This window comes from Fusarium flagelliforme (genome assembly GCF_020744385.1).
Source record: "Fusarium flagelliforme strain FIESC 12 MPI-CAGE-AA-0113 chromosome Unknown B0J16scaffold_1, whole genome shotgun sequence".
Classification (NCBI taxonomy): Eukaryota; Fungi; Ascomycota; class Sordariomycetes; order Hypocreales; family Nectriaceae; genus Fusarium; species Fusarium flagelliforme.
In genome coordinates this window covers 4,604,051-4,615,318 of record NW_025763503.1, presented here as the reverse complement: position 1 = coordinate 4,615,318, position 11,268 = coordinate 4,604,051, and the positions used below count along the sequence as shown (strand labels likewise).

The window sequence follows — 11,268 nt, the reverse complement described above, 5'->3', positions numbered from 1 at the left end:
TGCGCCACATCGGTGTCTTGTCTGGTCGTGCACAGCCCATTGGCACTGCTGTGCCTGTAACTGCACTGCACTTACTACAAAGTCGAGTCAGCCTTGGCATGTGACATATATCAGTTGTACAGTTGAACTGTTATATCTGAGCCCGAATTCGCATCTACACCTACAAAACACAACAAGATACCATCGCATATTATATGTGATTTATAGATTCAACTACCTCAACTGCCTTATAGACGTTCCTTGCATCAACATTCCCGGTGCCCAAGAGAAGGCCATACTATAACTATCATGAACTTCCCCGACGAGTGGCAAGACTATCAAACGAATGGCGGACCAAGTGCTGTGCCTGGTGCCTGGAGCAGCGGCCTCAGCAATCCTTCAGACCAGAACGATAATTCGTTACGAGACAGAAGACATAATCAGCCTCGGTCTACACCAACCAACAACATGATTCCTGAATACACTTATCCTACAATTATGCCCGAGCCTCAAAGTCAGCCTCCGGACAGTGGCACAGTCACTCAAGATGGAAACGAAAACCAGGAACAGAACCAGAACGTACTAGAACACGATCTGTATGACCCTCTTGAGTATCCGTTGCCAGTTCCAGCTCCCATGTCACGTTGGACTGGATCTGCATTCAATAAGTCCAACAGCGAATTATACGGCAACCGTATACCGAGTCTCATGACAGACGACGATCTTGAAAGTTCTCGGAATTTTCAACGCTATCGTCTTCATTCCATCAACTTCGAGCTTTGCGAGGGAGATGTCCTTGTTTTCATTGACTACCCTAACTATCGCAACGACGCAATCAACTATGCAGACTGCAATGGCATTACTTACAAGTCGCAACAATTCCGCGTCCACTCCGAAAAGCTCCTCGAGACTAAATCTTCTGTATTCGACGAAATGCTCCGCGGTACATATCAGTATAAAATCCAGAGGCGACGTAAGATGGTGAACAAGATGCCTGAAGGAATTAAGTATTTGATCGATCTGACGCCACCTTCAGAAGGGGACGACCTGGTATTTCAAATGACTGAGCTATCCTTGACCCCTGCGCTTATCAAGTGGTGGAGGTCATACATTGAGAATGACACCGATATGTGTTTGGTATCCGGCCATGACGATGTCTGCAAGTGCAATAGAACAAAGCCTTCCGAGACTGACGAAGAAATGGAGGAAGACCCTGATCCTGAGCAAGGAAACACAGGAAACTCTGGAAACGTGAATAGCGGGAGGAACGGAGTGAATAGGACCCGAAAACAACCACCACCTGCCACTCGGGTCGAGGTCGCCCTGCAGATGAAGGCCAAAAACGAAAATGAGTTCTATTCGACGCCTGCGTACCGTCATATCCCAGATTACTGCCCCGTCCGCCACAGAAATGGGATCATCAGGCTGCTTATGCTGATTGAGGGCAAAGGAGCCATCCTCGACTCAGCGCCTCGCATGTGGACTCTGGTCAAACTTGGCAACATCTTCGACTGTAGTTCTCTCCTTCGTGATCGAGTCCACCAGTGGATCTTGCATGGCACGAATACCACTTTCATTGAAGTAGCACCCGAAGAGGCTTTGCAAATCGCATTTTCACTTCAAATACCGGAGGTTGCTGAGTGTGCTTTCAGAATTCTCGTCAACGAACTCGCTCTCAAATTGGCCGGTGATGGAAAACACGAGTACTGCAATCAGACGACGATATTTGGCCGAAGATTGGGAAATCTCCCTGATGAGCTTAGCAATACTGTGCAGCATGCAGCTCAGGCATATGTTGCGAGGATTTCTGATATCGACAAAATGATGCGCAACAATCGTCTATTCGATTTCTGGGACATCGATGAGTGGAGTGGACTGCGAATCATTGAACAGCTTCTTGAACAAGAGAACTCACGACTGGCGAGCGATGCACTTGACGCTATCGGTCTCCTTATGGATGCACTGGTCGCCGAGGTCACGGAGCCGTGGGACCACATCATGTCGAATCCTCCGGCTTACAATCATTTGACATACCAGAGTATAGATCAAGACCGATTGACATACATGGACCTGCAGGACTTTGAGATGACGTCTGTGGTGATGCAGAAGTTCAACCGAATTCAGATGGCACTCTGTGCTGCAACATACAACGAAGTAGGTGTGATGATGGACGCCCGAAGATGGAATTCCGATCGGTGCAGACTGCGCAATCACCAGCTCAAAACATTCAAGTTTCTGGCACAAAAAGCAACAGACGCACTTGCCATTTTCCTCGCCCATAATCAAAGGCTCAAGGATGATCCGCTCTGGGCGCGTACCCTTGGTCTCAAAGACTACGAGTACCCAACAGAGGTCTCCATTTCTCGATTCAGAAGACCTATTGTGTCCCTCAACCATCTCGAGGCTGCAGTCAAGGACCTAATTCGCCCGATAACACTCTCGTGGCAACGCAACTTTGAACCGTCGCTCACACTCACCAGACATCTTCTACTCAACTTGACCGACAATGAACTCAAATACCTTCCATTGTGGTGTGGAGGATGCGACGATGGCACGGGAGGTGTCTTTGAGGACCCTATCCCTTCCACTGATATGGGACCTAAAGGGCCAGGACCGAGCTTTCACACGGGTCAAACAATCCCTTCAGCGCCTGCCAGTGTCAGTGGTTCCATGATTGAAGACATGGATGCGCTGCGAGTTTGGGGGAGCTCGACAGGTGCTTCGATGAATGTCCAGGATAGCATTTCGACAGTCTATCGACCAGACCACGTCATTGCTGAAGACGAATCTATAGCCTCGGAATCGTTCACTATTGGTGGATCCGAGTACTCAGATGCCAGATTCGCCCAGCCAGCAGACCACCAAGGCATGGGCGAGGTAATCGACATGCAAGTCGAGACGTTCGATCAACTAACAGACTCCGAGACGAGATCTGTTACTCAAGGTCGTAGTACAATCAACAACGACAGTGACGGTGACAATGACCTGTATATGTGGGATGATGATGGAGATAGTGATGACAGTTCGGATACAATCTTTTAATGACCGACATGGTAGGATTACTTGTTTTGTTTGGCAAAGGAAATGGTACTAAATATAGGAATATCATGATATCAACGAGTAGATGCATTAATAAACGGTCCATATAGCATGAAAACGCGTGTACTGAGGGTATCATTTCTTGTATATTTTCCTTTACCGGCAATGCATGTAAAAACGCTGAACCCTCCATGTTACCAACCCATTTTTATCTAACGCCAATACCATTATCCATCCTATGTATTTTCGTATGTCCATCTTTGAATCTCCTACATACCGCTAACCTCTGTTGAGAGTGTTACCAGCTCCCTTGGGGTTATGGTCCACGAACTCATCCCACTCACGCTGCTTGTACATCTCACGATCGACAGCCTCCATATCATCCTCATCCACCACCTTCTTCTCCTCCACTCCGCCCTGGAGAATGTTGCCCTGTCTCCTCTCTTCCTCGAGGTACTCATCGATGGACATAGTTGGCAGGTTATGTCCTGACCGGAATACATCTCGTGACATCTGATCCCGCGAACCGAGCAACGTAAAAGGTTGGAGCGGCTTGCCCTGCTTAGACAGAAGCGGTCCTCCAGGAAGTGATTGCAGGCGACGCAGAGGCTGGTCGACGCGCGATAAGTGGTCATCGGCGGAGGGTGTGGCGTTAGATGAAGGCCCAAAAGGCCGGGGCGCGTGCCCAAGGATATCGACCTCACGATTTAGTGAGTCAAGAGCCTGAAGAGCAGAATGTACCGCGAAAGTGATCTGCGTCAAGTAAAGCTCCCGCACAAGCTCCTCATCGCCATGCTCAACGTATCGAGGGTTCCGTCGCAACATCTCCAGCTTCTCCTTCAGCGCCTTCTCCGCCCGAAAGTTGGCAATCTTACCATCTCGTCGCGCCGCAGCATCGGTGCTCGCAACTACAGCAAAGCTCTCAGGTTCGTCACGGTATCGCTCGAGAACACGATCGTAGGGCGCTTTCACAAGACCGTATCCGTCTACGGTGGCCAGGAAGCGTTCGTATGCGGCGCGAGACTTTGTGAGGACTTCAAGGCGCTGGTCAGGGCTCTGGTTGGGAGTCTTCTGCACGAGCTCTGCGATATGGGCGTCGAGAAGAAGGTATGGAATATCAGTGGTGGAAACATCCTCGATGCCCTCGTTGGTAGAGAAGAGAGCAAGCGCCGAGATCTTGTCGCGCGCCGAGTTGTAGAGGGAGAGGGCAGCTTCGAGGTCGGAGCGGTAGGCGGGGGCCGTTGCGTCGAAAGAGTTATTTAAGGCATGGCGCTTTTCTTCGGCAGCTTCATAGAGGGAGCGAAGCGATTGAGGCTCTTCTGATGACATTTTCAATATGGATTTGATTGATCGTGAAGATTGTTGGAGGCAAATGAGAGTGAGTGGGTGGATGGAGGGGATGATAAATTAGACCCTTGGATGCTCCTAGAACCCCGCGCTAACAGGGAGGAAGCTCTTATCGATAAGCAAGGTTCTGGTGAGATCGCATTTTAGGTATCTTCCTGAAGACATCACCAATATTGTATTACGGTCCAAAGTTCAGAAACTATTATGAATGTGAATATGATGATGGCATTTTGGCCATCTTTGGATATCAATAAATGGCTAGGCCTGGGCCCTATGTAAAGCAATTGTCCTGCACCCTGTACGCCCCCAAACCATTCCAGACTTAATGATTTTCGAATTGAGATTCAGCCCCCTTTATCATGTCTCCCTTGGATGTTATCAACATGCAGCGATGTATACTCGCGGAACAAAGAAAGAATAGCAAACAATCAATAATCGCGAACAGAATTATCCGACATTCCTGGTATCTCCGGTGCCTCATGGCATCTAGTCTTCATCGTCGTCCATTGAGAAAGGATCGTCGCTTTCCTCTGCTTGGGCTTCTGAAGACTCGTCATCAACGACGATGGGACGTCTGGAGGCAGCAGCACGTCCAGGTCGTGCCCTTGAAGCAGGCTTCGGAGGGGGTGACTCTGGATCGGCCATCTCATCATCGGAGTCATCGTCAAGCGCAGACTTCTTGTTGGCCTTTTTAGCAGCGACTGCCTTGGCTGCTGGAGAGAGAGTGGTTTGTTTGGTCGCGGGACGTGCGGCAACCTTTGATGCGGCGGTCTTTGTCACCTTAGTAGCGGCCTTGGGGGCGGCCTTGGGTTTCGCCGGCTCCTTGCTCTTAGCACCAGCGGGGCGACCCCGAGCCTTCTTAACTGTAGAAAGACCGGCCGGTGTTGGGTCGTCAGACTCAGCACTTGTAGACTTGGACTTGGCAGCGGATGGCTTGGCTGGAGCCACAAAAGGCTCGTCGTCAGAAAGGAAGCTGTCAACGTGATCGTCCTTGGGTGCCGTCTTGTGTGGCGACGACTTGGCGAGAAGTTCGTAGTTAGTATCGTCAGGGCTGTCGTCGTCGAAGTCAAACGCCTTGGCCGACTTAGCCTTGGCCTTTGGAAGGCTGCTGGCGGTGGTGTTGCCATGGCTAGAGTCTGGTCGGCTCATGGCATGCAAACTAAACCTGCCCTTTTCGCTGTCGCCAGCTGGCTTATCAATACCCTTGACCAAGGCGCCAACATCACCAAGCATCTGGTCATCGTCGCTTTCGGAGTCATCATCGATGACTGTCTTGACCCTAGATGCAGCGGCTCGTTTGACTCGTCCGGTGTCCGGTGCCTCGATTGGCGGGGACTGGGATGTCTTGACTGCGGGAGCTGATGACTTGTTGCGGCTTAGAGCGGCGTAGTCGTCGTCAGAGAAGGCATCCGAGAGCTCCATGACATCGGCCGTAGGTTCCTTCTTAACCTTTGGCTTGGCGCTGAACATCTCAGCAAACCGCTGAGCACTCTTTGTCTCTGTCTTGACAGCTGGCTTAGGAGCCGCCTTAGCTGCCGCAGCACCAGCCTTGGGCCTACCACGGGCCTTCTTCTCAGGCTCATACTCATCTTCATCCTTGGCTTTACGGCCACGAGCGGTGCCAGCACCTATCTTTTTCGAAACGCGGCGACCCAAGCGACGGATGTTTGTCTTGATTTCAGCATCGACTGCAAGTTGGTTCTCCCACTCGACCATGAAATCGTCAAGGTCACGACACCAGAGGTCCTTCTCACTGAGAGCGAGAAGGTCCTCATGCTCAGCCTTCTTCTTCTCGATGGCTTGCTTGAGCTTCTCAAGACGCTCGGCGGTCAAAGACCAGATAGGCATCCCGAGAAGATAGTCGTAATCGCGGGCACCACCTTCGGAGTCTCCTTCAACGTCCTGGTTATCATCATCTTCCTCCTCTTCATCCGCTGTCTTCTTCTTGTCCCCTCGAGGAGGGAATGCCTCGTAATCGCGATCGCGAAGCTCCTCCACAAGCACGGCCTTCTTCTTCTTGCCAACAATAAGCTTGTTGTCGATGATTTCCTTGATGAACCTCGCTTGGTTTTGGAGCTTGCGCAAGTCTGCATGGTATACACCCAGCCAATGTTTCTTGCGATCAGTATACATGTCAAGACGGTACTGGTAGAACTCCTCGAGGATGTCTTCTACCTTCTCGTACTTGCGAATTCGGCCACTAGTGTCGAAGGCAACCAAGTTCGAGGTAGCGACTTGTTTGGTGAGCTTGAATCGCTCGAGCACACCCTCTTCCATCACTTTGCCCATGTGCTTTTCGTCCACAGCAATCTCGAAATGAACAGTGCTATGATCGTTGAACTCTTTGTAGTCCTTGATCCAAGAAGGGCCACCTTCGCCGGAAATAATCTTTTCTAGTCGCGCCTTGAAATCGTCCGTCCACGTACGGATAGGCAGCTCTGTGATAACGACCTCGTTATCCTTCTGCTCGTTGGGGTATGCGACACCATTGAACTTGTAGCGATCGGGCCCAGCAGCTTCAGGAGTACCCTTCCAACCACGGAACCATGGCATCATGGTCTCGAAAGGCCTTTCCTCGGAATCGTTCTCATCGAAACGACCCATTCGGCGTTTCAAGTTCTCAACAATGTCTGCAGGGTGGTAGTTGGGGATGGAAGTACTCCAACCTGTGCCAATACCATCGGCACCGTTAACCAGCACCATGGGAAGAATTGGGGCATAAACCATTGGTTCAATCTTCTTGCCGTCTTCATAATGGTGCAGCAGGTTGGGCTCATCCATAGGGTGGAAGATCTTGCGGGCAAAAGGCGATAGTCGAGTGAAGGTGTAACGAGGACTGGCAGCATCAGAACCACCTGCAAGTCGAGAACCGAAGTTTCCACTGGGTTCCAGGCAATTGATGTTGTTTGAACCCACAAAGTTCTGAGCAAGACCGATGATAGTCTGTTGGAGCGACTGTTCACCGTGGTGGTATGCCGTCTGTTCGGACACATAACCAGCCAATTCAACGACCTTCTTGTCTTTGACCAAGTTTCTCTTGAAGCAAGCGTAGATCACCTTGCGCTGACCAGGCTTGAAACCATCCAGAACGGATGGAATGGATCGCATGTTGTCAGCCATACTGAAGAGAATAAGCTCTCGGTTGATGAAGTCAGAGTAGGTGATCGACTTGGTTGAGTGATCCAGGAAAGTGCCAGGGACAAAGTTGCCCAGCCATTCCTTTCTAGCATCTGCCTTTTTCTTGGAAAAGGCCAGCTCCAACAGGTTGGATTCTTCGGGCTTCATAGTCTCAAACTCCTTCAAGTGGTCATCAAGATTGGTGAAGTAGACTTGTGCGTCTTCGTTGGAGCTGGTTCCCAGACCCTTGAAGTACTTGGAATGCCATCGGGTAAGCTCGTTCTTGTGATCGTCCTTCCATTCCTCGTACTCGGGCTGTGTGAAGAAGGACTTGAGCTTCTGGGGCTTCTTGGGGTTGGGACCTTGCCAGACTTTGACAATAGGGGTGATGAACTCTCGGAAGAAATCGGGAATTTTCAGGAGGGAGGGAAACTGCACTTCGAGGAAATTGATGAGCAATCCTTTGATATGACTACCATCGTGATCCTGATCAGCCATGATCATCAGATGACCATATCGAAGGTTCTTTGTATCGGTGTAGGATGTCTTGTGCTTCAGTCCCAGGAATTGTTTGATGTTTTGAATTTCTTGGTTCTTCGCGATCTGATCAGGCGAAGCATCGCGCACATTCAGCAGCTTACCACGCAGGGGGAAGACACCAATGCGGTCAGGATCGAGGATAGCACGACCAGAAACAGCCAAACCCTTGGCGGAGTCACCTTCTGTCAGAATCAAAGTACATTCGTGACCCCTTCTTGTACCAGCAAAATTGGCTTCGACCAGCTTGGCATTGTTCACTCGGGATCGCTTGTTTCCGTCGCTCTTGGCCATCATCTTGTCGGCCTTCTTCTCGGCAAAGTCCAAGATGTTCTGAATAGCATCCGACTTTGCCACCTTCTTGAGAAAGTCGTCACCCAACACGCATTTGCTACCAAACATGCTAGACTTGGTTGTCATCTGCTCCTTGGTCTGTGATGTAAATGCCGGGTTGTCGATATAGCAGTTGACAAAGATGAAAATGTGGTTTCGCAGGTGAGCCTGCTTTAGAGTGTGACCTTTGCGCTTCTTGTTGAGTGTGTTGAGAAGACTTTTGGTGACCTGATCGGCGATGTAATTGACATGTGTGCCTCCGCTTGTTGTGGCGATGGAGTTGACGAACGACACTTGCTGGAAAGTACCGTCTGAGACAGCGAAGCCGACCTCCCATCGAGGATGCGACTTGTCTTTGTCCATCTCTACTGTGCAAGTAGGAGCGCCGCCCTCTTCACTGCTTCTATCCTTTGCAATAGACTTGGCGTAAAGATCGCAGTAAGCCTTGAAGTCCTTGATCTTGATCTGCTCGCCGTTGAGGTGCACCTTGATGCCTCGGATCGTGCCTACCATGTCGTAGACTCTGCGGTACAACAACGATTCCAGATCGTCGTCAATGCCGTTCTCCATACCAAAGCGCTTGAAGTCAGGCTTGAAGGTAACTCGGGTGAAGTCAGCAGTTTTGCTGGCAGTGATCTTGGCCTTGTGGATGTTTGTCATGTTGTTGGTCCATGTCTGCTTGTACCTCTTCCCAGTTCCACTATCTTGACACTCGAGATTAAACTCGGTACTGAAGATGTTACATAGCTTAGCACCGTAACCGTTACGACCACCAACAGTCTTCTTCTCATCATCGTCGAAGTTGGAACCTGCCAACAAATGTCCGAAGATAAGTTCAGGAATGTAAACCTTCTCACCCTCGTGCATGACGATAGGGATACCCTTTCCGTTGTTCTCGACGCTGATGACGCCGGCTTCGCGGTCGATGTTAATCTTCATGTATGTCATTGAGCCATCGCGCTGCTTGTTGTCGGCGGCGTTGACCAGAATTTCGTCGAAAATCTTGTAGAGACCAGGCACAAAGCTGATATTCTTGTACTCCATCAGCTGAGTCTCTTTGTTCAAGACCCATAATTGTTGCTCTGTTCTTTCGACGGAACCGATATATGTGTCAGGTCGCTTGAGAATGTGCTCGAGCTGTGTGAGTTTTTGGTACGTTTCGGTGGCAGTCTTCTGCTTTCCTGATTTGGCAGGTTTGGCAGGGCTGTCGATGGCCATATCATCATCCTCGTCCTCCTTCTTTTGTTTCTTTGCCTTGGGCGTAGAGGTAACGCTCACATCGTCGTCATCGCTTTCTGGAGTAGGGCGCTTCTTGGGCGCGGCCTTTGTTTTGAGGGTAGACTGAACCATCTTCTTAGGCGCGGCCTTTGCGGCAGCCTTTTTAGGCGCAGCTTTGGGTTTCGATTTCTGTAATAACATTTTAGCTTCACTGTGCAGTAGTATTTGCATGTGCAGGGATGCCGGTGATGTTGCTTAATGTAGTTCAAAGGTTGAAAGAAAACAGGAGGCTGCAATGCGCGTTGATGAGGAGAAGCGGGCAGGCAGGCGAAAGCGAACATGCAGTGAATATGCAAAGAGGGGTCAAAGGAGGATGTTACTTACGGTTTCGGGGACGAAGCCATCGGACTCGTCACCCATACTGAACATAGATTCGTCGGAATCCATTTTGTTGGTGCTTGGTGGGGGACAAAAGAATCTGACTTGAGGTGTCCAAGCAATATGTAAGGAGGAAAGTGTATACAAGGGTTGAAATGATTGACAAGCTATAAACAATGGGTTGGTTAGTAAGGGACAATAAAAGCGAGCAAAGGGTATTGCTCGCGCATAAAGTCGCGAAGACGAAGTTGAACAAGAAAAACCAAGACGTGTCAACGCTAGACTTCTCATGAATAGACAAAACTAGATTGTTGTTGTGACAATCCAGGGTCATTGTGTGTAAACAAATCTTACAGGGGACGCGACTACGGCGGCCCACTGGCCAGACCGGCCGATGTGGGGCCGTGTTTTATGCCTCAGGCTGTAAAATGAACGCCAAACCACGTGATATAACACATGATCTTCTATTCTGCACTTGGAGCCTCACCTTCCCTCTTGCTCGCTGCGTTGCCATTTATCTCTACCTAGGTAAGCATCTAGAGGGAATGCTGTTTATCATTTCAGCTTATTTCTAAAGAAGCGTTGTACTTGGCTTGCAACACGTGTCTGCAAAAACGTAGCTGTTTGCTTTCATGTCACATCTCCACTTACAGACGGGATGAACTCCAAACTCTCATCATGAAGCGAACTCTCGGACTGAGTCCTCTTCATTCCTGGAGCCGATTCAGTTTGATTAAGTGCGCCAAAAACACCTACAGGAAATAAGAAGAACTAGCAAACCTGCACTGTTGCCTCGTTTCATTTGCTCTTCGGCTCGTGCCATACGTTCCACGAGCTTGCCAGATTAAGAGCTTTCCCCATGGAGATTACGGCAACTTGACAAGTTCCGAGGCCGGCCCTGCTCTGATCGCATCGTGGTCGTCTATTGCCCGAAACGAGCCTGTCAAGCTCGAAGTCAGACATGCACCGGGCTCAGACTGGATTAGCGGGCCGAGTCAAGATGTGCAACTTGAAGCGGAGGAAGCTCTCTGTCAAATATACCTGTGTCGCCGTGGGATGGGCCTTCAACTCTTGCTTATTCTCCTGGTAGCACCGTCTTCGAGATTAGCTTGTCTGAGGCTGGTCGCGTCACCAACGGGGGTCTTCTACCAGGCATCTACTATCGCCTTACTGCCAGGTTAGCTTCAGTTCCGGCTACAGTACCACTGCCTCCATTGCAAAATTATGTCGGTGGTTGGCTTTTTGACTTGTACCTCAGCACGTCCATTGATTAATAGCCTGTTCATGTAATGACGATCTGACCCATGCTGTTGTATAACC

General features: G+C 50.0%; 3 protein-coding genes across 3 annotated transcripts; 1 reads left to right on the top strand and 2 right to left on the bottom strand.

Annotated features, from left to right (window-relative positions):
• The first annotated feature begins 194 nt into the window (after nt 1–194).
• Nucleotides 195–3,137, top strand: B0J16DRAFT_28528 (uncharacterized protein). Its single transcript, XM_046124046.1, has one exon. It carries the CDS (start codon nt 289–291, stop codon nt 3,019–3,021), a length of 2,733 nt encoding a protein of 910 aa, XP_045989437.1. The 5' UTR covers nt 195–288; the 3' UTR covers nt 3,022–3,137.
• Nucleotides 3,135–4,473, bottom strand: B0J16DRAFT_329150 (TAP42-like protein). Its single transcript, XM_046126294.1, has one exon. The coding sequence runs from the start codon at nt 4,345–4,347 to the stop codon at nt 3,298–3,300; it is 1,050 nt and encodes a 349-aa protein (XP_045989436.1). The 5' UTR covers nt 4,348–4,473; the 3' UTR covers nt 3,135–3,297.
• A 70-nt stretch (nt 4,474–4,543) lies between these two features.
• B0J16DRAFT_329148 (DNA topoisomerase) lies at nt 4,544–10,254 on the bottom strand. Its single transcript, XM_046126293.1, has 2 exons — nt 9,955–10,254; nt 4,544–9,759 (listed from the first exon to the last, which is right to left on the bottom strand). Exons 1-2 carry the CDS (start codon nt 10,237–10,239, stop codon nt 4,852–4,854), a joined length of 5,193 nt encoding a protein of 1,730 aa, XP_045989435.1. The 5' UTR covers nt 10,240–10,254; the 3' UTR covers nt 4,544–4,851.
• Nucleotides 10,255–11,268: the final 1,014 nt, after the last annotated feature.